Below are 25,042 nucleotides of genomic sequence, written 5' to 3' on the forward strand. Positions count from 1 at the left end.
AGGAGGTTTGTGTTTGGACCTGGGTCTGAATCCACCCCGTGTCAGGATCTCTGACGTAATTCCAAATAGGCTTCCAGAAAACACTCCGTTATCAAGGTCTTCCTATGTGGAAGACATTTGGGGAGGGACTTCACTCTGTCACCTTCAGGGAGCTCCTTTTGTAGTGCAGGAGAGAAGACAGATACCCAAGTCTGTACATAAGCAGCCATTGTCACACCCCCTTTTCCTGGGGGCTGCAGTCCTGTGCAGGCCTTTATAGGTGTCCATTCAGTCCTTACAAAGCTTTGCAAGGTATAGGTATTGTGGTTTTTGTTCTATAGATGTGGAAACTGAGGCTCAGAGAGAGTTAGCTGCTTGCTCACAGTCAATAAATAGCAGCATCAGATTTGAGCTCAGGTCAACCTGACTCCTAAGACCCTACCCATCCTGTCTGTGCCTGTGTGACCTCCGTGGTGCTCTGCCCTGAGGTGGTGGCAGGGTTGGAGAGGTGTGAGAGGAGACCTCTTTGACTGGGAGAACTGGAGAAATCTTTGCAAAGAGGCAGGAATTTAAGAGTTTAGCTTAGGGGCACCTGGGTGGCTCAGTCAGGTAACCTCTGACTTCAGCTCAGGTTGTGATCTCATAGTTGGTGAGTTCAAGCCCCACATCAGACTCTGCACTGACAGCTCAGAGCCTGGAGCCTGCTTCAGGTTCTGTCTTCCCCTCTCTCTCTGCCCCTCCCCCATTCACTCTCTCTCTCTCTCTCTCTCTCAAAAATAAATAAATATTAAGAAAAGTTTAAAAAAAAGAGTTTAGGGAGGGGGCACCTGGCTGGCTCAGTCAGTAGAGCACATTTTTTTTGATTCAAACCCCACATTGGGCATGGAGTCTACTTTAAAAAAAAAAAAAGAAGAGTTTGGGGCACCCACGTGGCTCAGTCGGCTAAGCGGCTGATTCTTGATCTCGGCTCAGATCATGATCTCACAGTTCATGGGTTCAAGCCTCAAGTCTGGCAGCACAGAGCCTGCTTGAGATTCTGTCTCCATCTCTCTCTGCCCCTTCCTCGTACATGTACGATCTCCATCTCTCTCTAAATAAATAAATAAACTTTAAAAAGAGTGTAATTAGGGGCGCCTGGGTGGCGCAGTCGGTTAAGCGTCCGACTTCAGCCAGGTCACGATCTCGCGGTCTGTGAGTTCGAGCCCCGCGTCGGGCTCTGGGCTGATGGCTCGGAGCCTGGAGCCTGTTTCCGATTCTGTGTGTCTCCCTCTCTCTCTGCCCCTCCCCCGTTCATGCTCTGTCTCTCTCTGTCCCAAAAATAAATAAAAAACGTTGAAAAAAAAAAAAAAAAAAAAAAAAAAAAAGAGTGTAATTAAAACAAGAGTTTAAGGTGAGTAAAGGTAAGTAAGGGGAATACTAGGTGTGTTCCGGGAATGAGAAGTCTGGTTTGATTGAAATATGTAGTTCCTCGTGCGGATGGGAGGGACAGGAAGAAGGAAATGAAGCTGGGAGAGTAACTGGGACAGATTCTGAAGGGTACTCAACGCCTGACTAAGTTATAGGAAGAACATTTTGTATTTTATGTAAAACTGTCGTTGAAGACGATTTGTATTATGCTACTCATTATTCCTTAATGTAAAGGATGGCTGCCGTAATTTCATATTAAAACTGAGTGTCAGCCAAAGAAAATCACCATCTTCCTCAGTGGATTGTTTTCTATTCTGCCTTTATTAATCAGAAAGCAAAGACTGTGGAACTCCATATCTTTCCCTTTTTGCCCAGGCTACCAGGGAGCCCAGGCCTGATTTGTTGTTTAATTGTAATTACTGTCTTATCTCTCCAGTTCTTGGTCAAAATTTCATCTTTCAGGGGTGCCTGGGTGGCTCAGTTGGTTGAGCGTCTGATTTCAGCCCAGGTCATGATCTCAGGGTTCATGAGTTTGAGCCCTGCATTAGGCTTTGTGTTGACAGCTCAAAGCCTGGAGCCTGCTTTGGATTCTGTGTCTCCCTCTCTCTCTGTCCCTCCCTGGCTCACGCTCTGTCTCTCCCTCAAAAATAAACATTAAAAAAAAAAAAAATTCATCTTTCGTTTCATGTGATTTCCAGTCTTGCTTTTATTTTATTTTATTTTTTATTTTATTTTATTTTTTATTTTATTTTATTTTATTTTATTTTATTTTATTTTATTTTATTTTATTTTATTTTATTTTATTTTATTTTATTTTATTTTATTTTATTTTATTTTATTTTATTTTATTTTATTTTATTTTATTTTATTTTATTTTATTTTATTTTATTTTATTTTATTTTATTTTATTTTATTTTATTTTATTTTATTTTATTTTATTTTATTTTATTTTATTTTATTTTATTTTATTTTATTTTATTTTATTTTATTTTATTTTATTTTATTTTATTTTATTTTATTTTATTTTATTTTATTTTATTTTATTTTATTTTATTTTATTTTATTTTATTTTATTTTATTTTATTTTATTTTATTTTATTTTATTTTATTTTATTTTATTTTATTTTATTTTATTTTATTTTATTTTATTTTATTTTATTTTATTTTATTTTATTTTATTTTATTTTATTTTATTTTATTTTATTTTATTTTATTTTATTTTATTTTATTTTATTTTATTTTATTTTATTTTATTTTATTTTATTTTATTTTATTTTATTTTATTTTATTTTATTTTATTTTATTTTATTTTATTTTATTTTATTTTATTTTATTTTATTTTATTTTATTTTATTTTATTTTATTTTATTTTATTTTATTTTATTTTATTTTATTTTATTTTATTTTATTTTATTTTATTTTATTTTATTTTATTTTATTTTATTTTATTTTATTTTATTTTATTTTATTTTATTTTATTTTATTTTATTTTATTTTATTTTATTTTATTTTATTTTATTTATTTTATTTTATTTTATTTTATTTTATTTTATTTTATTTTATTTTATTTGCCTTGGGTATAAATTATTATTAAAAACTACCTGAAATTCCTTTTGGAAGTAGGCAGGATATATTCTTTAAGTATATTTTAATACTAGGTAAGAAGAAACTTAAGACTGACTTGTTGCACTGTTATAGGGCAACAAGGAGCTGCAACAGGACTGTGAGTGACAAAAGCTTCTGTGGCGTCTTGATGGGCTGCTTGCAAGAGGCTGCTGGGAAGGGCATTGTATCTTTGGGACAGCGGATGGCATTAGTCAGTCGCTGGGAACCCCAGGGGTCCAGAGAGGCCTCAGATTGTCATGAGGGGCCTGCCAGGTGTGTGTGTCTGCTGTAGGGGCTCTCTGCAGCCCCCCCTTGCCCCTGCCAAGTTGAAGTTCTCCTTCCCATGCCCAGACCACCTTTTCTTCCATGTCACAGCAGTCTCTGCTTTGGTCATTCCCCAGGACCACTGGGACCCAATGTTTTGGCTCTAATTAGGGGAAGGAATTACAGCGTGTCGGCAGTTTTCTGCACCCCACTTTCTGGAGCATTTAAGGAAACCCTCGGTAAATTGACACTGCATGAGGAGTCGGGTGTTGGCTTGCCAGTCCAACGAAAAGAGACTGTCTCAGGGTCCACAGGCCCTGAGGATGTCAGGCTTGGCGGTCTCATGTCTGAAGATCCAGGGTAGAGTGTCTTAGCTATACGTTGCCTTCCTCTGGGAGCCCAGGCATGGGCTCTCTGTGTCATTCCTGGTGGTCTTTGTGAAGCCACAGGCCCCTCCCCAGAGACCTGCTGCACATCACTTTATGCCTGTACCTCACATATCACAGCTGCCTTGCTGTAGTGGAAATTCATGTTGCCGTTAGCCTTTTTAAAAGTGTTTTATTAATAGCAGCGGCTAAAGCGCCTGAGACCCTCTAGGGCAGGAGTGGTCTCTGACCGGGGTCAGGAGTTCTTGAAGAACCTGTTGAAAGTGTGTGCAGAATTGTGTACGTGTGTGCACTTTTCTGGGAAGGTCTTACCCGATTCTCAAAGGGAATATATTCTTCAACATTTTATCCAAAAACAGTTACGAACCGCGGCTATGAAAAATGACCTATGGATTTCTTCCCAACATTCTTGAATATCCGTATGAAACCACTTCCCCCAGAGCCTGCTGCTCGAAGCAGCTCTGAGCAGAAGGCTGGAAAACACCCAGGCTGGGTGGGAGCCGCCCCGGAAGGTCTTGGGGCCGGCTGTGCAGCTGCCTGCAGAGCCCTTTAAACTCAAGTGCCATCTCCAGCCTCGATGGGCAGTTCTTGTCCTCCCAGCCTGGGGCTGCTGTGCACCCGCGGCCTTTATGTCTCCCGGCTGCGCTCTTGCTCTTGCCCTTCACCGCTGCTCCAGCCACTGAGAGCAGCCACACAGCGTTCCCCTTTCAGGTGGTTTAGGAAAGGCCTGTTCTCCAAGCTGTACTTGGGGAATATCTCCAGACTTGGGATTAGGAACCATAGCACTGAGACTTATGACAAGCTCGCAAAACAAAATGAGGCTTTTCTCTGTGGTCCAGGGAGGCTCCGGGCCCGGAAGTCACTTGACTTTGTTTTGCCTTGCTCTCCCACGGCGGCAGAAGCACTTTGTGAACCAGAAAGGGAAGCTTTGTTCTCTGGTAGTCACTGAGAAATGCCTTTCCTGAATGGTTACTGTGGATGTAAACGGCTCTACAGAAAAAAAAAAACAGAACAAAACAAAACCCAAACCTCTAAGACATAGACAGCAGCTATTTCTGTTCTAATCTGATGGACAAGCATTTATTGAGTACCTACTGTGTGCTGATAGAATTCCTGGAGCACTGGGGGCAGCAGGTCCAGGAAGAGCCATTGCATGGTGATAGGGGCGGGAGAGAATCCACAAGCCAGAGCTGTGGGTCCCAGAAGAACGCAATTAATTCAGCCGGGGTGTGTGTGTGTGTGCGCGTGCGTGTGTGCGTGCAGGGTGTTGGGGGCCTCACGGAGCGGAGGCAGGAGGTTGTTAAAGGAAGGAGGTAGCCTCCTGTGTTCTCTTTTGACCCTTTTCATTATGTGAGCACGCATTTTACCTTCTGGTGATTAGTATGCACATAATATTTCATGCTGCCTGTTTTTCATTTAGCATTCCTTTACCGATTTCCACTTAGCCACGAGGCCAAAGTATTTATCATTTTAAAAAGCCACGTAGCATTTTTGCCTTATTGATGTACCCTCGCTGCTTGGCCATCGTCTCATTTGTTGGGAGTAACGGAGTTTTTCCGCAATTAGGCATCTGCAGAATCAGCTCTCCCCTCCCCCTAACTTATTTCCTTCGGGGCATACTGGTGGGTCAAAGTTATGAATGGTTTTATGCCTTTCCTACTGAATGTTCTTTTCTTTTTATTAGGGAAATTTTCAGACATGTACAGAAAAGAGAGGCTGTGATGATGAACTCACACATATTAGCAAGTTTGGATAGCTATCAACTCGTAGCCGATTCAGTTCATCTACACCGCCCTCCACCACCCCATCTCCTTTCCTGGATTGTTTTGCAGTGAACCCCAGACATCATATAATTGCATCTATAAATACCTAAGTGTGTGTTTCTAAAGGATAAGGAACCTTTTAAAAGTATACTCATAGCTTCATTATCCCATCTAAAAAAATTAACCAAAATTCCTAATGTAAAATATCCAGTCATCAGGTGAAAGATTAAGATTCCCCAATACTTTCTTTTTTTTTTTAATTTTTTTTTTAATGTTTATTTACTTTTGAGACACAGAGAGACAGAGCATGAACGGAGGAGGGTCAGAGAGAGAGAGAGGGAGACACAGAATCTGAAACAGGCTCCAGGCACTGAGCTGTCACCACAGAGCCCGACGCGGGGCTCGAACTCCTGAACCGTGAGATCATGACCTGAGCCGAAGTCGGACGCTTAACTGACTGAGCCACCCAGGCGCCCCTCCCCAATACTTTCTGTGACCATTTTCAGGAGGCCAAATGGCTGTTTGCAACGGTGTGTACAGGAGGGAAGGTTTCACTTGACAAGCGGTTCGGAGGCTGGGATTGCTTTAGGGAAAAGGGTGCCCTGCCTGCGGGTCCTGGCCTCAGAGAATGCGAGAGGAGAGGCCTCTTTTCAGGGCCTCTGCTACTTGTCTTGTGCGATTCGTGCTGCACGTGCTACACGGGGTGATAGGTGCTATGCGCCCGTTGCTCAGGCTTCCTCGGATAAATCTGACTGCACTGCCGTATCCACACACCAGCCTGACTTGGGTGCGATGTGCAGAAAACGTCAGGCTCATTTCTCCCTTTGGACTCCGCTCCATTGAAGAATGAAATATCCTCATGCTGTTTCTTCGGTGCTAAAGAAGCTAGATAGATACTATGTTTCTTTTTCTACAATAAAAATTCCTAGATGCTAGGAAAATGCCTATTCCCCATTGGATTCCCCACATGATCATCTTATTTGCATGTTTCCCTTGGCAGGCTTTGTTTGGTATTATTCAAGGTGACCCAGTTAGAGCCACTGTTTAAAGTCACGTTGTCATTAATAAGTTATACAACCTGTGTGTGATAAGTCTGTTAGCTCTGAATATTGTACAAGTAGGAATACATGCTGTGTCTGGTCTCTTCTTCATATTTAAATATGGTTACATTTAAATGTAATCTCCCTGTTTGTTCTCAATGTTGATATTCCTGATTTTTCTATGTTGATGGATAGGAGCAATTTCCCAGATGATTCAGAACCCTGTTGTATCTGTCTTTGGAATGCTAATCACATGTGTATATCATGTCCGCACCTCCCCTGTGCCAGCCCAGCTTGCTCTCTGTTTGCTCCTTCTTGACTAGCTGGGGCCCCTACTAGGTGGTGAAAAACCGAGTCATGGGACACCTGGGTGGCTCAGTCGGTTGAGCGTCTGACTTTGACTCAGGTCATGATCTCGCAGTTCGTGAGTTTGAGCCCCGCATCAAGCTCACTGCTGTCAGCATGTCAGCACAGAGCCCACTTCAGATCCTCTGTCCCCCTCTCTCTGCCCCAACCTGTCCCTCCCCTGCTTGCACTCTCTCAAAAATAAGTATTAAAATAAATAAATAAATAAATAAATACATACATACATACATACATACATACACTGGTTCAAAAGAAAAACCAAGTCATGAGTAACCCAGTCTAGGAAAAGGGGGGGTTAATAGGCTTGGTCAGGATGCAAATGCCTTTTAGATCTTAGGGTAAGAGGGCTTTTATTCTTAGGGAAAATAGTCTCTAGAGTCAATAAAAAGGTTTACTTATGTTCAGGACAGCCTTATGCCTGGTGCCTGGCTTTTTTTTTTTTTTTTTTTTTTTTAATGTTTATTTATTTTTGAGACCGAGAGAGACAGAGCATGAACGGGGGAGGGTCAGAGAGAGGAAGACACAGAATCCAAAGCAGGCTCCAGGCTCTGAGCTGTCAGCACAGAGCCAGACCCAGATGCGGGGCTCGAACTCACGGGCCGTGTGATCATACCTGAGCCGAAGTCGGACACTTAACTGACTGAGCCACCCAGGCGCCCCTGGTGCCTGGCTATTTTTGATGGAAGAATTTAAATAACTGGGTTTTAGTTTTGGTTATGAACTTGCATTTTATTTCTCAGTCTGTTGCGGTACAATATTCCCTTTCTTTGTTTATAAAACAATAATAACAGAACTCATTAAAAAATTTTTGGTGTTAATTCATTTTTAGAGAGAAAGCACAAGCTAGGGAGGGGCAGAGAGAGAGCGAGACAGGGAATCTAAAGCAGGCTCTGTGCTGTCCGTCAAAACCCGATACGGGGCTCAAACTCATGAACCGTGAGATCATGACCTGAGCCGAAATCAAGGGTTGGACACTTAACTGACTGAGCCACACAGGCGTCCCTGATGACAGAACACGTTTTAAAAGATATGTCTCTATGCCAAATACTTCAAGATACTGATTATTTTCACTTTTTTTTCTATTTCTCTCCCAGGCCTTATATCTGGTGCATCTTTTTTTTGTTTGTTTTAAACAATTTTTTTAAACAATTTTGTTTGCTTTATGCCATCATAAAATGCTTCTATGTGATTTTAATAATGGCTGTATGATACTCAGTTGAGTTGATAAATGTACCATAATTTCCTTAGCCATCCTTTTTCGATTTCATATTTGAGTTTTGTGAGTTTTATTTTTTTTAAGTTTATCTATTTTTTCGAGAGCGAGGATGCAGGCATGTGTGTGTGAGCTAGGGAGAGGCAGAGAGAGAGAGGTAGAGAAAAATCCCAAGTAGGCTCCATGCTATCAGCGCAGAGCCCCACACGGGGCTCAGTCCTACTAACCGTGCGGTCATGACCTGAGCCGAAATGAAGAGTTAGATGCCCAACCGACTGAACCACCCAGGCGCCTCTAGTTTTGTGAATTTTAAATAATTCTGTATTGAACATGTGCCTGTGTGTAGCCTTTTCCCTTGTTTCAACAGCTTTGGTGAGATACAATTCCCATAGTAGGCAATTCACCCATTTGAAGCGTACAAGTCGGTGGTTTTTTTTTTTTTTTAATTTTTTTTTTAACGTTTTATTTATTTTTGACACAGAGACAGAGCATGAACGGGGGAGGGGCAGAGAGAGAGGGAGACACAGAATCGGAAGCAGGCTCCAGGCTCCGAGCCATCAGCCCAGAGCCCGACGCGGGGCTCGAACTCACGGACCGCGAGATCGTGACCTGAGCTGAAGTCGGCCACTTAACCGACTGAGCCACCCAGGCGCCCCAAGTCAGTGGTTTTTAGCATATTTGCAGAGTTGTGTAGCCGTCACCTCTATTCAGTTGTGGAACAATTTTATCATCCCATACACATTAGCAGTCAATTCCCGTCTCAACCCTAGGCAACCACTAATCTACTTTCTGTCTCCATAGATTTGCCTCTTCTGGACATTTTGTATACACGGACTCCTACAACCTGTGGCCTTTTTTTCCCATTAAAAATGTAACATGGAGCACCCGGGTGGCTCAGTCATTTAAGCGTCAAGTCATGATCTCATGGTTGTGAGATCGAGCCCACTTCAGGCTCTGCACTGGTGTGGTGCCTGCTTGAGATTCTCTCTCTCTCCCCCCCTCTGCCCCACCCCTGCCACCCCTGTGTGCATCGAGTACATTAAGTGCATTAAGTGTACATTAAGTGTACATTGTTGTACAACCATTTCTACCGTCCATTTCCAGAACTTTCTCCTCTTCCCAAACTGAAACACTATATCCATTCAACACTAACTCCCCATTAACCTCCCTGCTGCTGCTGGCACCCACCCTTCTGCTTTCTGAGTCTATGAATTTGACTATTCTAGATACCTCACGTAACTGCAATCATACAGTATTTGTCCTTTTTTTTCTTTTTAATGTTTATTTTTGAGAGAGAGCAGGCGAGCAGGGGAGGAGCAGAGAGAGGAGACAGAGGATCTGAAGCAGGCTCCACGGTATCAGCTTAGAGCCCAGTGTGGGGCTCGAACCCACAGACTGTGAGAACATGACCTGAGCTGACGTCAGACACGTAACCGACCGAGCCACAGTATTTGTCCTTTTATGTTTTGCTGCTTTCACTTGGCATAATGTTTTCTAAGTTCATCCATGTTGAAACACATATCAGAATTTCGTTCCTTTGTATTGCCAAATATTATTCCATTGTATGGATATGCCATATTTTATCTTTTTATCACTCAATAGACGTTTGGGCGGTTTCAACTTTTTGGCTGTTACATTAATGCTGTCATGAACGTTCATGTACAGGTTTTTGTGTGGACATAACGTTTTCATGTCTCTTGGGTGTGTATGCCTATGAGGAGAATTGCTGGGGTGGGTGGCTTTTTTCTTTGAGATGTTTCTTTTAAGTGGAGTCCTAAAGAGATTATTAGGTCAAAGGATTAGAATCTTTTACAGCATACCGCTTGATAGCTATTGTCCAAGTTGTTTTTCCAAAGAGTTCTTAAGTGTATGCTACCTTCAAGAACCTGATGTTCTGGTTTCACATCAACCTTCCTAGCAGTGCGTGTTATTCTTTTAACAGTGTGTTAATTTAAGAGTAAGAATTTAACTTTATTGTTTTACCGGGGCTGTTTTTTATTAGCCGCTATGCCTCCCAAGACAAGGCCTCCAGATGGTAAGACTAGCTTAGAGTTGAGCCTTACTCTGCTGGGTTGCCTTTGACTGCTCCCCACAAATGCCTTTGACTGCAGGGAGAGTGTTTCTCTTTACCTAGTTCTGAAGGACAGCGCTTTGCAGGAGTTAGTCAAAGCACTCTGGCTTTACTGAGCACAGCAGGAGTGAGCCCGGGGGAACTTTGGGGAGTCTTTCTCCCAGCTTGGGCTTGGAATTTTGTAATCGCTCTTTGAGGCAGAAAGAAGACCTTCCTTTTTAGTTTGGTTCAGGATGATGCTTGTGGTCTCTGGCTGGTCTAGTAGGCCGATTGGTGCCTGGCCAACAGAGTGTAGCCCTGTCACGGTCCCTCTAGGAGGGACTTAGGGTGGCCTCCTCAGCCTCTGCCTTGAAGACTGTTACCCCCGCCTCTGCCCTCTGCACGCGAGTTCGGTCTTCCCCCAGGTCCAGGCCGCGGAAGGCGTGTGTTAAGAATTGTAGTTCATATTCCCCACACTCTCCCTGTGTGCTGGGTTCCCCATCTGGTGTTTTGTATCAGTCACTCTAATCTTCACGACCACTCCGCTGAGGCGCAGCAACTCTTTGGCCCCCTTTCATGGCAGACCGAACTGTAGTTCAGAGAGTTTAAGACCTGTGCCCAGGGTCGAATGACCCAGGACTGACGCCTACAACACCAAATTCACAGCCATGCCCTTGACCAAATGCCCTTCCTGTCTCTGCTTTTCCACGGAGCCGGTCTGGTAACCTGCCCAGTCTCTGTGCTCCAGTACAGCCCCCACGCTGCTACCGGAGGGTCTGTGTCAAACGCAAATATTCTTGTCACTCGGGTTGGAAAGGCCCGTCCGTTGCCTCCTGCGGAAAGCGCACACTCCTTACAGAAAATGAAAGGGCTCTCCCAGCTGGCCTCCTGTCACTGCTTCCCTTCACCACAGCCCGGCGTTTCCGTCCTCACATCTCTGCTCGCTGGTGCTGCGGGCGAGGACCCTTCCTCCTCCTCCAGATTCCTGCCCTTTCGTTTCACAGGCCCTTCCTCCCCTCTCTCCAGCGTGATTAACTATTCCCCCAGTCATCTGTTGCCCATCAGTCTTCCTATTTTCCTCCCTCCCGCACACTCCTGTTGGAACACTCCCCACATTCTGTACTGGCTGCTTATTTGCAAGTCTCCTGCCTGGTGACCTCCTTAAGGGCAGGGGCTCCGTCTTGCTTATTTTTCTGTCCCACTCCAGCACAGTGCCTGGGGGGGGGGGGGCGGGGGGGAGGCCTCTCAGTTAAAGTTTTTGAATTAAACTGAGAAGCCTTAGGGTGGCCTTGCATGTTCCCGCTCCCCGAGGGCTGGCATTCAGTCTCCTCGAGGACGTAGGCCTCCATAATCAGGAGTCGCTGAGCACGGGCAGCACACACAGGGAGTGAAATTTGCAGGCGCGCCTGTCTGCTCTCAGGGTGCACGGCCCCTTGAGAGGCACTCTGGGGAAGAAGGAATCAGCAGCATATCTGCTCTGCTTTAAGGCAGCTCTAACCTTAGCACCAGCTCCCCGGGGACCTTTTCTCTTCCCCATGGTCCACTGGCCTACCTGCCTGGCTGTTACGAGAGCAAACTGCTGGGCTGGCTGGGCTGGGCCCAGCCCACTACCACACCCTCCTCCTGGCCCGGGGCCTGGCCCTGGCCCTGGCCCCTGCCGAGACCTCTCCTCCCCCCACTTGCCCACTGCCACCCCAGCCCTCAATCCGTGTCTTCCCCCAGCTCCTCTCTCGCACACTCGTTTAGTCCACACATAAAATATTCCAGTAGGTACAAAGAAGAGAACACATCAAACCAGTGGCTCTGCTTCTAGAGAACACACCCCGAATGCATTTTAAAATCTGTGGATCCCTCTCAAGGGAATTCCAGTTAAAAAAGAACTTGGATCAGCAGCCCCGGGCCTGTGTGGCTAACAAGCTTCTATTTTCTCTGTTGTTTGGCTGGCCTGAAGGACTCCTTTGTTTGGGGAGTGGGAGCATGTGGTGTCCTAATTAGGCCAGGGCGTGGAATTGTGGCTCAGACAGAGCTGCCCTTTGGAATTGAGCTCTCCAGACAGGAGAAGAAGTTCGGGATGTTGTGGGTCTGTCCATCTTTAAAGAAAACAGATCAAAAAGAAGGGAAAACTAAACGCAGTGTGGTATTCTGGATCGGATTGTGGACAGAAAGGGGCATGAGTGGAAAACTGGAGAAATCCAAGTCTGGTCTGGAGTTTCGTTAATAGTGCTGTGCCAGTGGTAATTTGTAGTTTTGATAAATGGACAGTGGTTATGTAAGAGGTTAATATTCGCAGAAACCAAGAGAAGGGCATATGGGGACTGTTTGTATAATCTCTGCAACTTTTCAGGAAAGGTAAGATTATTCCCATGTTAAAAGTTTATTTAAAAATTTAAAAAAGAAGGGAAAAAACGGATCCAGCAGCTAATTGGACTTGACCTTTCTTTTATCAGCACTCTGTTTTACATTTCAGACCCCAGGAGTCTTTTAAGCCCTCATCTGTGTGGTCAGGAGGGTTCCTGCATCCAGGAACTCCTGAGGCCACAGGCTTTTCTTTGCCCCACCATCCTCTGTTTGGGGATGAGTCCAAGTCCAAGGTGCGGTCTACCAGGAAGACCTGGGTCATGACAGTGCTGCTACCTGCCAGCTATGCACTGTTGGACTAGTCACCAATCTGGGCTTGATGATACTCTTCACCTGTTAGAATGGGGCTACCCTGCCCGGAGGGGGAGGGGAGAGTTAAATAAGGTAACACAAGTGAAGAACCTGGCCCAAATAGAATGTTGTGCCTGGTAGACTTTGGATTTCTTTCTTTTTTCTTTCTTTTTTTTTTTTTTTTTTTTTTGTTTTTTTTGGTGATAGAAATGAGAGCTGGTTTCCTTGAAGACTTGAGAGCAGTATTTCAGTGCTAGCTTTGAGGGCAAGAAGCTGTCATTGGGAAGCTAGCAGCAACATTGTACCCCCCATATCTCCCTCCCCATGCCCCATTTCTAGAAGTCCAGGAAATGTGATACCTGTTTTGAGTAACTCATGGGGAATCTTCTTATTGGATGGCCTCTCACACCTCTTGGAGTTTTAACATTTGGATTCCTCAGGAAATTGTGCCGTGGCTATTCTTTACCTTGCTGATGGGCCATGCTGTTTGGGGGCTTCCTTCTGGAACAGGAGCCCCTTGTGGCTTCTGGGCATGGAGCTCTCCTGGCTCAGAAACTCAGAAAACAGGAAGGCTGGAGATACTTGTATGATCCTAGGGCACTGAATCTGCTGGGCACAGCCTGTGGATAGCTATTTACCTGTAGGTGGCAGTGGTGACACAGAAATGCTGAAGGAAGGGGCGCCCAGGGGAATGTTAGCAGAATCCCTTTCACAGAAGCTGCAGTAATAATGAAAGCTGGGGCGCCTGGGTGGCTCAGTCAGTTGAGTGTCTGACTTCGGCTCCGGTCATGATCTCGTGGTTCATGAGTTTGAGCCCCACATCAGGCACACTGCTCTCAGTTCAGAGCCCGCTTCACATCCTCTGTCTCCCTCTCTCTCTCTCTGCCCCTCCCTGTGCTCGCTCTCTCTCTCTCTCCCTTTTTCTGTCTCTCAAAAATAAACAAACATTTAAAAAAATAATAAAAGCAATAGCCATTATCACGGCTTGTGGAGGAATGAAAGTCTGTATCCTAGGCTCTGTCCAGTGCTTTGTATGTGTTGTTTGGTCTCACAACAACTGTTGTGAGAAGTGCTGTTATTGGTATAGCACTTTATCGATGACAGAAAGGCTTGGACAGGTCAAATTACTGCCCTGGGGTCACACAGTAAATGGCAGAACTAGGATTCACCAAAGTCTGAGTTCAAACCCCCTGTTCACTCTCCACTCTCCACTATGATGGCCCATTTCTCCTGATTCAGAGTCCAAAGGGAGAACACAGAAACAGCTGGGAACCTAGTTCCACTTTTGCCAGACTGCCCAGGGCCTATCACCCAGGGGCCTTGGAAGGGTTTACAGTGATCATCCGACTTCTAAAAGGCCCTCATCAGCATAAGGTTGGGCCTTCCCGAGGAACTGAAGATGCCCTGCCTTCATGCAGCTTCGGGTTTAGATATGGAGCCAAGAATATATTTATATATTCTTTATATTCATATTATTTATATATGGCTCATCAAGCCAGTGAGATTGGAAGAAACTCTTAGAATGCTAGCATTAGAATGGGTTTGAAAGCTCATCCTTGCATAGACTGTGCCTTCAAGTGCTGGGAAGCTCCTCTCAGGGCATCACTTGGGGATGGTATGAAAGGAGGCTCTGGAAAGGTTATGGGATTGGAGCGAGTTAGCTGGTGTGAAGGCTTTACAACCAGGGAAGTCTAAGGTGATTTCTTCAGGGCTGGAGGCAGAGATACAAGGCCCCTTGGATTGCAGAGTCCTCTGGATTCTGGTGTACTTCTTGCTTTTACACCCTCCCCGGCCCCGCCCAGCAGATAACCTACTTTTCCGTGCAGTGAGTACTCAGATAGATGGGTCTTCTCTTCAGCTTTGTTTGTTCTTACAGCATATGATCAGGTTTTGTAAAAGTGTGTGTTAGCCCAAGAATGCCCATTTTCACCAGCTTCTCTTCACCAAGGTACTGGAAGTGCTAGCCAGAGCAGTTAGGGAGGAAAAAGAAATAAAAAGCTTCCAAATGGGAAAGGAAGTAAAATTTCTCCGTTTGCAGATGACATGACCTTGTATGTAGAAAAAAAACCCTAAAGACTTCATGGGGAAAAAAACACAACAAAAAACAACTAATAAACAGATTCAGCCAAATGGAAGGGTACAAAATCAACACTCAAGAATCAGCTGTTTCTATACAATGAACAATCTAAAAAGGAAATTCAGAAAATCCATTTATAATAACATCAACAAGAATAAAATCCTTAGGAATTATCAAAGAGGCAAAGTCTTGTACACAAAAACTATGGAACATTGTTAAGAGAAATTAAAGAAAACATAAATACATAGAAAGACATCCCATATTCATGGATAGAAGACTTAACATTTTTAAGATGATAATTCTACCTAAAATGAGCTACAGATTCAAAATGGCCCCAATCAAATTCCACCAACATTTTTTGCAGGAATAGAAAAATCCATCCTAAAATTCTTATGGAATCTCAAGGGATTCCAAATAATTAAAACAACCTTGAAAAGGAAAGGCATTTGGAGGACTCACACTTCCTGATTCCAAAACTCACTGTCATCAGAACAGTGAACAATGTGGTACTGGCATAAGGACAGACCTAGACCAATGGAATAGAATAGAGAGCCCAGAAATTAACCCTCTCACATGGTCAATTGATTTTTGACGAGGGTGCCAAGACCTTTCAGTAGAGAAAGGACAGTCTTTTCAACAGATGGTGCTGGGGAAACTGGATATCCACTGACACAAGACTGAAGTTGGACCTTTACCTTATTCCATAGGAAAATTCAAATATGTCGAAGATATAAGCATAGAGGTAAAACTATAAAAGTCTTAGAAGAAAACACAGGGAAATAGCTTCATGACATTGGATTTAGCAGTGATTTCTTGGCTATCACACCAAAAGCATAGGCAACAAAAGAAAAAAGTAGGTGAATTGGACTTAATCAAAATTAGGAACTTTGGGGCATCAAAGGACATTTTCAAGAGAGTGAAAAGACAGCCTGTAATGCCTTGGTGGCTCTATTGGTTAATCCAGTTTTGGCTCAGGTCATGATCTCACAGTCCTTGAGTTCGAGCCCCGCATCAGGCTCTTGTGCTGACAGCTCAGAGCCTAGAGCCTGCTTCAGATTGTATCTCCCTCTCTCTTTGCCCCTCCCCAACTTGTGCTCTATTTCTCTCTCAAAAATAAATAAATGTTAAAAAAAAAAAAAGCAAAGAAAAGACAGCCTATAGAATGGAAGACAATATTTGAAAAATATACATCTGATAAAGGATTAATATCCAGAATATGTAAAGAGCTTATGCAACTCACCAAGATGACGTGACCTTATGTGTAGAAAACCCTAAAGATTTCGTAAAGAAAGAAAGAAAAAAAAACTTTCAGAACCCATAAACAGATTTAGCAAAACTGCCTAATTCAAAAATTGGCTCAAATAGACATTCATCCAAAGAAGGTATACAAATGGCCGATAAACATGTGAAAAGGTGCTTAACATCACTAAGTCACTAGAAAGTGCAAATCAGAACCATGATGAGACATAAAATAACAGGTGTTGGCGAGGACGTGGAGAAGTTGGAACCCTTGTCCGTTGCTGGTGGGAATGTAAAATGATGCAGCCACTGTGGAACACAGTTTGGCAGTTCTTAAAACATTAAGCATAGAATTACCATATGATCCGTAATTCCACTTCCGGGTATATACCCCAAAGAACAGAAAGAAGGGACTCAAACAGCTGTCTGCACACCCATGTTCTTAGCAGCATTCACAGTAGCCAAAAAAGGTGGGAGCAACCCATGTGTCCATCCACAGGCGAAGAGATACCCAAAGTGGGGTATATTCATGCAACAGAATATTACTCAGCCTTAAAAAGGAATGAAATTCTGATAACCTGCTACAATGCAGAATAGCCTTGAGAACATTATGCCAAGTGAAATAAGCCAGACACAAAAAGAGAAATAGTGGATGCTTCCACTTCTCCGAGGTTCCTAGAGTCCTCACATTCGTGGAGAGAGAAAAGCAGAATGATGCTTGCCAGGGGCTGTGGGGAGGGGAGTGAGCAGACAGTGTTGAATGGAGACAGTTGCAGTTTGGGAAGATGAGGTTCTGTGGGTGGATGGTGGTGGTGATGGTTGCACAGCAGTGTGAAATGTACTTCGTGCCGCTGATCTGCACACTTTCAAAAGGCTAAAATGGTGAATTTGATGTTCTGTGTATTTTACCTCAATTAAAAAAAACCAAACAACACTATTACCAAAAAAGAAGAAAAAGGACACATCGGCCAACATACTGTCAGAATGGGGTGGGCGGCGAGGAGCGTGAGGGTCAGAGATCATGCCGGCCTGTTGGCTCACTTGTCAGGAAAGCTAACGCCCAGAGAAGAAACGGGAGTAAGTAGTCCCGGGAGCTCAGCGTCCACAGAGGCCGAGCCAGGATCACTTGACTCCTTGTCCTCCTGTGGGCCAGGAGCTTCGTGAGGGCGGACTCTAGGCTGTCTTGCCTTCCTCTGTGTCCCCAGTGTCCACCATTGGTAGCTGTATAGTACATTTGTGGTGGCTGGATGGCTCTGTTGGCTCTCCTTCCCATGAGTTAGTGTTCTCAGCCCTGGCTGTATGACGAGCCACCCGGGGGGAGCTGTTAAAACATGTCAGTACCTGGCTTTGTGCCCGAAAGGTTCGGATCTGAAGGTGTGGACTGGGACCACGCCAGGAATATTTGTAAAAAGCTTCTGGGTAATACCTCCTGCCCTCCTTGGAGCTCTCTCGCTGGGGTGTGTGAGAGAGAGGCGTGGTCGCTTCCTCCGGGCTGTCACACGGTCACTGGCTGGTTCTTTCTGGTTTATCTTGTCAACGTTTGTGTTCTGCTTAAAGAAGCTGCTGTTGTCTGTCACAGTGTGTGCGCAGGGTGCCATGAATTTCCTCCCGGCTCCTTGGCACCAGGGCACAGGTATCAAAGCCACCCAGAGGGCTGTGGTTGTCCTCTTACAACTCAGACTGGACTGTACCTTAACCGACTGCCTGTCTGACTCTCCAGAGCCCTCTCCCATTATACTGACCTCTGAAGGTAGGGTCTTCGTCATCTGCAAGTGCAGTGCATGGCACGACTCGGGCTGTGCCAATCTGGAGCGAAGGGCACGGGCACCGTGGGGTTTTATTTTGCCTTCAAGTTACAGAGAAAGCTGCCTCACAATAGTCTACAGGCTGACCAGACATACTTTGTATACCTTCTTCTTGTCCTGTTACCTTCCTTTAGAGGGGTGCGAGAGGAGCAGGGACAGCTGTCATAGAAAAGGACATCCTATAAAATAGGGATGAGTATTTGGAATTCATTCTCTTGTCTCTCCGGTGGATGGGGAGCAGCTGCAATTAACATTCACAAAGCATGTTAGGAATTTGAAGCAATAGACAATAATGGCTCTGTGTAGAATGTCAGGATTGATTTTTCTTTCCACCCGACTGGTATATGCCAACCTGCCTCACTAGCATGTAGTAATCGAGAAGGTTCATCTCCTATTATTGGTGCATATTATCAGAGGAGCTTCCTGCCCACCCCAACCCCCTTTTCTTCTTCCTCAATACCTGGCATGAAAGAACCCTGAATGATGTTCCTTTGTGCCAGTGCCTCTGGGCTGCGACCCACACTCTTGATTGTTGGGGAGGTAGATAATTTGGCTATTTTTTCTCCGTTCTCACCAAAAGGATGTTGCTGAATGCAAAATGCTAAAGCCAGCCCTCTTTTGCCTTCTGGTGCTAGCTGCTCTGAAGTCACTATATTTAACATCAAAGTGTAGACAGCAGCAGCCAAGAAACCAAGCCACTGGATTGTGAGGCTCCTCCCAGCAGGACCGCCTGGGATTTCAGACTGTGGGGGTGGGGGTGGGGGGACAGAAATACCAAGCCTGAGAGAACACGATCATTGCCGTCAGGGTCTAGGCTTCAGGGCATCCTGGCTCCCAGCTTCCACCTGGCTGGAAAAGCTTCCACCAGCCTTTTGTGAATGGAGAAAATGCCTTGTCAATAGCTTTAGGATAATATACTGTCTTGCACTGAAGGTTTAATGGGAGCTGTGTTTGCTTCTGCCCAGCTCTGCCCATCCCAGCCCTGCCCTGGCCTTACCAGCCCTGCCCTGGCTTCCCCAGCCCTGCCCTGGCCTTCCCAGCCCTGCCCTGGCCTCCCAGCCCTGCCCTGCCCTGCCCTGCCCAGTCCTGCCCTACCCTGCCCAGCTCTGCCCTGCCCGATCCAGTCTTGCCCAGTCCTGTTCAGCCCTGCGCAGCCCTGCTCAACCTTGCCTTGCCCAGCCCAGCTCTGTCCTGCCCTGCCCTGCCCTGCTCAGCCCAGACCTGGTCTGCTCTGCCCTGTTCTGCCCTGCTGAGCCCAGCCCTGTTCTGCCCTGCCCTGCTCAGCCCAGCCCAGCCCAGCCCAGCCCTGCTCAGCCCTGCCTTGCCCAGCCCAGCCCAGCCCTGCTCTGCCCTTCCCAGCCCTGCCCTGCCCTGCCCAGCCCTGCCCTGCTTTGCTCATCCCAGCCCTGCCCTTCCTGCTCAGCCTTGCCCTGCCTAGACCTGCCCTACCTAGCCCTGCTCTGCCCTGCCCAGCCCCAGTGCAGCCCTGTCCTGCCTGGTCTTGCCCAGTTCAGCCCCTGGCCATTAGCATATCACCAGAGAACTCTGAAAGGTCAGCTTTTGCAGCCAGGGTCACTGGTGTTTTGATCTTTATCCGTCCCCAGGGCTGGCTGATGGGAATGACTTGCCCCATCGCTCCCTGGAGCGTTGTGTTTCTGCTGTTGCACCAGGATTTATCTTAGGTTTTGACGATTTACGTGACAAAAGAAATGAGATTGAATTTTGCTTCCTCTGGCCCGGGGACAGGACTGAGTGAGGGAGCACGCATTGAGTGGCTGCAGTTCCAGGGGCAATCAGATACAACTTTGTTCCCATTGCTGGGAATTCTTTTATGAGCAGAGAAAAATAAGAACTGATTTGAGCTCCTTTGTCAGCCCTACTTCCCTCATCTGTTTCAGCAGAGCCAAATACCCACGGTTGTATTTATGTGGCATTTCCAGCAAAATGAAAAGAAAGCAGCATTCTTTTTGGGTTGGTTCTTTATAATCAAAACGAGTATATATCTTTTAGCTTGGAAACTCAGAATCCCAGTAATTGAATAGAATGCGCTACCCGGAGGATAAGTTATCATGCCTTTGAACCCCTTCCCGGTATTATTAGAGGAAGGGAGCGGGTGAATATAAGGTTAATGGATTCTGCTGCTAAACCGAACTTGGAAATGAGGTTTCATTGATTTAATATTTCCTCTATTAAGCCTCCCAAGACAGTGTCCCTATGGCCCTACCAGAGTGCAGTCACAGACTTTCTTCCTCATGAGCGTCTGTGCCGCAGCCGGTGCTGTGACAGGGACGGATGACCAGCTCGGAGTGGCCGTTTGGCCAGCTGGCCTCTCCCCTGGCCGGCTGAGAAGGGTTGAAAGCCCGGGCCTGCGGGCAGAGTGGCTTTTTTGGGATTGGTCTCCTCTTGAGCATTTGCTCTGCACTCATGGCCACAGACGCTCCCCTGTTGTGTGAGACCTTGGGGGGAGTCACATCTTCTGGGAGTGGACACCTTGAAGGGGAGGGCCGTTCAGAGACAGCTGAGCGTGGCAGGGAGAGCAGAGGGCCAGAGGCGCGAATCATTTCACTCACACGGTTACCGGCTCCAGGACCTGGCTGTGGCCTTCCGCCTCCGGCTGATGCCCAGTGCCAAGGGGACACGCTGCTGGGTGATTCCCGGATGCTGCCTCATGCCTGTCCCCTCTGCCTTCCTGTAGCCTCTGTACTTAGTCTTTTTCTCTAGGCTAAGCTGACCGCTGCTTCGGGCCATTCTTCCTGGGGGCCTGCCCCTACCCTTCCCACGGTGGCTGTTGTCTGTCCCCACCCTCACCCTCCAGGTAGCTCTCCTGCCGTGGCTGCTCTTTTCCACATGCAGGCGGTGGACGGGGCAGGGGAGCAGCGTCTCGGGGGCCTGTCTGCCTCCAGTGAGTCTCCGACACGGGTTCTCATCCCTGCCTCTCCCTCTCCACACACACTTTTTTTCTTATGGGCACACACCAGATACTCCCTCTGTCCCTGCCAGCCTGGCACCATTGTGGACTTTGGTTAAGGGTTCCTCAGATCTCGGAGCCTTCCCAGCACCCTGCCCAGTCCGCTGCAGGCCCAGCATTTGCCTGAGACACAGAGCCGCCTCATTTATGGGCGCGCTTGCTTGTTTCAACTGGTCTTTGGGTGTTAAGGTTGATGAATAAAGAGGGTGGAAAAGTTGGGGATGTGTCATTTTTGGCAAAAATTAAAACAATGGGGCATTTACATGCAGACTGAAGCTGTTGCACAAATGTCTTGAGCAGTAGCTATATTTTTGGAGTATATTGTCACTGCTTATAAGTACAGCCTTTGTTTGGATGTGTGAGTTCTAGTATGTTATGTAAAAACAAGTGTCACTTCCCCAGAGCTGCATCCAGTAAAACAAGGACAATTTCAGCATGTACAGAGGTCGTTTGTTTCCTTATCTATCCGTGGAAGCGTGGGTTGTATGAAGAAAATGGTGGTGATGTTATCCCTCTCATGAACTGTACAGGTAGGATGGGGCACGTTTAGAATTTGTCTAAGCTACGACCCCAGATCCAAAGTCCAGCTTTCCTAGGGGCACCTGGGTGGCTCAGTAGGTTGAGCGCTGGACTCTTGGTTTCTGCTCAGGTCACGATCTTGTGGTTTCATGGATTCGAGCTCCACGTCGGGCTCTGCACTGGCAGCACAGAGCCTGCTTGGGATATATTCTCTCTCTCTCTCTCTCTCTCTCTCTCTCTCTCTCTCTCTCTCTCTCCTTTCTCTCTCTCTCCCTCCCTCCCTTTCTCCGCCCCTCCCCCACTTCTGCTGTCTCTCTCAAAATAAATAAACTTAAAAAAAAAAAAAGTCCAGCTTTACTAGCAGGTGGGGCGCGGGATCATGCAACTTTGTAGGCTTTAGAGACAAGCAACCTGAGATTGGATGCCGGTACCCCCAGTCCCAATGATGAGATCCCAGACAAGTACCCAGCCTTTCTGAGCCTGTTTTCCTTCCTTTTCAATGCGGGAGGGAATAATACCTACCTTAGGGGGGTTGTGAGTGTTTTCATTTAATTTTTGAAACTTTTAATTGTGTCGAAATACACGTAACGTGAAGATTACCATCTTAACCATTTTTTCAAGCGTTCCGTGCGTTCACGTTGTCACGCAGCCAATCTCCGGAACTTTCCATCTTGCAAAACTCAGGGCCAGATCTCTCTCTGGATGCTCCCTTGTGAAAATAGCACCCTTAGAACTGCTCTGCCGGCCCAGCCCATGTGCTTGGGAGGGGGATGTGGTGGTTCTGGCCCCTTCCTGTTTCCTGCCAGGGCCCCCTGATTCTGGGAAAAATGTAAATCCATTTTGTCTCTGACTTTACAGAAAAGGCAACAGATGGCTCCCTGCAAAGCGAAGACTGGACGTTGAACATGGAGATCTGCGACATTATCAATGAGACGGAGGAAGGGTATGTGTCCCTCCCCCACCCCCACCTCATGTGAAACTTGTCCTGGGGGGGTCACTCAAAGCCTGTCAGGGCTTAAGGGCGGCATTGTTTTACTTTTTGTTTTGCTTTTCATCTGTTTGCTTTGGCATTTAATAAACTGACACTTGGGGCGCCTGGGTGGCTCAGTCGGTTAAGGGTCCGACTTCAGCTCAGGTCATGATCTCGCGGTCTGTGAGTTCGAGCCCCGCGTCGGGCTCTGTGCTGACAGCTCAGAGCCTGGAGCCTGTTTCGGATTCTGTGTCTCCCTCTCTCTGACCCTCCCCCGTTCATGCTCTGTCTCTCTCTGTCTCAAAAATAAATAAACGTTAAAAAAAAAATTAAAAAAAAATAAATAAACTGACACTCTATCTTTCCTCCTGCCTCCACCACCCCCCACCACCCCACCCCCCATCAGCAGCGCTTGCCTTAGAGCAGTGACGACCTCTTTCAATAACCTGCTTTGACTCACAAGTGAAACTGAAGTTGCTTGGGTACTTGGTCCCCCGTGGTTGTCACCTCCTCCGGTCCCTCCTCCCTGGCTCTGCCTCCCCTTCCCCCAGAGTGAGGCTGTCTCTGCCCTGCTTTGCCGGGCTGGACCCGCAAGAGGGAGAGGGCCCACAGTGTCCACAGAGGGAGGCAGGGAGTGGAAGTCCGGGTGAGGCACAGAGTGTCTCTTGCCCCACAGGCCACCCCCTCACATTCCTGTGCTGCCAGGTCGGTCCTTCTGGCTGTTTATGTCCTCTTCTAGCTGCATTCCAGCTGCATTCTGTTTACGCTTCTTCCCGATTTGTCTGTGTTTGGCCCTCTGTCCACACCATAAAAGATGGTATTTGCCGTAGCCACGCCCTCTCCAGCCCTCCCTGGAGTGACGAGGAGGACAGTCCGGACTCCGGCTTACGTCTCGGCTCTGTCCCTTGCAGCCTTGCCCTGTGTAAGCCAGGGCTGAACAGATACTTACTGAGTGACAGCCTCGTGCTGGGCCCCAGGGTGAGTGCCCAGGGCACAGCAGGGAGCAGGACAGACGCCCTTGAAGCCATTACGTGTTCACATTACATGGTCAGTTGGTGACAAGGTTGGAGAGAAACGAAGCCGGGAGTTAGCCATTTTAAGTGGAAAAATCAAGGAGAGCCTCACTTGAGAAGGGGACATTGAAGAAAGACTTGAAGGAGATGAGGGGGTGAGGTGTGAGGATGACACCAGGGAAGAACCTTCCAGACGGAGGGGACAGCAAGCATGGCAGTCCCAGGACAAAGGGCAGGTAGTAATGTTGGAGGAATCACAAGAGGTCCCTGGGGCCAGAGTGGAGAGAGCGAGGAGGGGTGAGGTCAGACTTGTCCCCATCCAAATAGTGCGGGCACCATGGGGCTCTGGCCTTGACGTGGAGGGAGGGGATTTGAGCAGAGAGGGGCATGGTCTAATGCTCATTTTAAGGAGATCACTCTGGCTACCGTGTTCGGAATGGTCTGGCCGAGCGTGGGAAGGACAGAGGGCAGAAAACGGGAAGCCAGTTAGAATAATGCAATAACCGTGGTGTGGGGTGATGGTGACTTTGATCCAGAAGACCTTAGAGGAGGGAGAGAGAAATGGTCAGATTCAGAACATATTTAGAAGGTGGAGCCAGTGGAGTTTGTGAGGTGGATGGGGGCATGAGAGAAGAGCCAAGAAAACTCCACTGTTTGGGTTTTTATTAATGTTTTATTTATTTTTGAGAGACAGAGAGAGCGACAGAGGATCCTAAGCGGGCTCCACGCTGACCGCGGGGAGTCCGATGCAGTGCAGGGCTCAAACTCATGAACCATGAGATCGCGACCTGAGCCAGAGTCGGATGCTTAACTGACTAATTCACGCAGGCGCCCCCCCTCTCCAGTGTTTTGAACTGAGCTGCCATAAGGAGGGAGCAGGCAGAGGGGCAGAGATCAGAAGGGGGAGGGGGTGCCCCTTGGGGAGGGAGGGCTTGGCATGGCGCTTCAGGTCGGTCGGGTTGTAAAGAGCCGTATTCCTGTGTCATCCGTAGAGTCAGGCTGTAGCCTCTGGGTGCTCTACCTTTTCCCCTTTCCCTCTCGTCCCCTGACTGTCTTTTAGAAGACAAGCCTTCGCTCACAGTAAAAGTCCTGTGAGCTTTTCCCAAAAGTGGACTGAACTCTGCGTGATAACCCGGTCCCTCTGCCACTCCGTTTGGGGCCCTCTCCCCTCGTCCTCATCCTTTAACCCCACTGATCTTTTCAATTCCTTGAACTTCCCACTTGCAGTTCTCCACAATTGTGGGCATATATGAATATCTGTTAGAGTGGAGCTTCCTCCTTCCCAGGTCCAAGAGGTAGATCACCTTCCGTTCCCAACCCCTGAGTCACCTTCTCCCACAGTGGCCCACGCTCCTGTTCCTGAAGTTTTGAGTGAGAGCCCTGCGCCTCATGGACGCCTGGGGATTTTCTGTCTTAGCCTCTGCAATGAGGGGGAGTGTCAGATCTCTTCTGAATTGGGAGAAAAACTCTAAAAGGTCAGCTAATGGTCGGGCACCCCTTCAGCTCCTCCCTGCTTCAGGGCTTTGGTCCTGGTGTTCCTCTCCCTTTCATTGATTAGTTCTGGCACTCACTGGATCTCAGTTTGAATCTCATTTCCTTGACACCCCTCTCCTGATTTGGACAAGTGCCCTGTCTGTGATTTCACGGCACTGTGTATTATACTACACCCCTCACCATTGAAACTTACATATTTGCCCGATGCTTGTTAGAGTGGCTGTCCCCCCGCGGA

At 46.7% G+C, this 25,042-nt stretch overlaps 1 protein-coding gene across 5 annotated transcripts in view; it reads left to right on the forward strand.

The window, feature by feature from the left end:
- TOM1L2 (target of myb1 like 2 membrane trafficking protein) overlaps nucleotides 1–25,042 on the forward strand; it is a 121,171-nt gene that overhangs the window by 39,235 nt on the left and 56,894 nt on the right. For 4 of the 5 annotated variants that reach the window (XM_042967355.1, XM_042967356.1, XM_042967358.1 and 1 more), the window contains exon 2: nucleotides 22,189–22,273. In XM_042967355.1, coding sequence (XP_042823289.1) covers nucleotides 22,189–22,273 — 85 coding nt within the window. Of the gene's footprint in view, nucleotides 1–21,240; nucleotides 21,342–22,188; nucleotides 22,274–25,042 lie in introns of those variants that run through there. The other variant, XM_042967357.1, reaches the window with a different exon arrangement.

Source organism: Panthera tigris, chromosome E1 (genome assembly GCF_018350195.1).
Source record: "Panthera tigris isolate Pti1 chromosome E1, P.tigris_Pti1_mat1.1, whole genome shotgun sequence".
In the NCBI taxonomy this organism is placed as follows: Eukaryota; Metazoa; Chordata; class Mammalia; order Carnivora; family Felidae; genus Panthera; species Panthera tigris.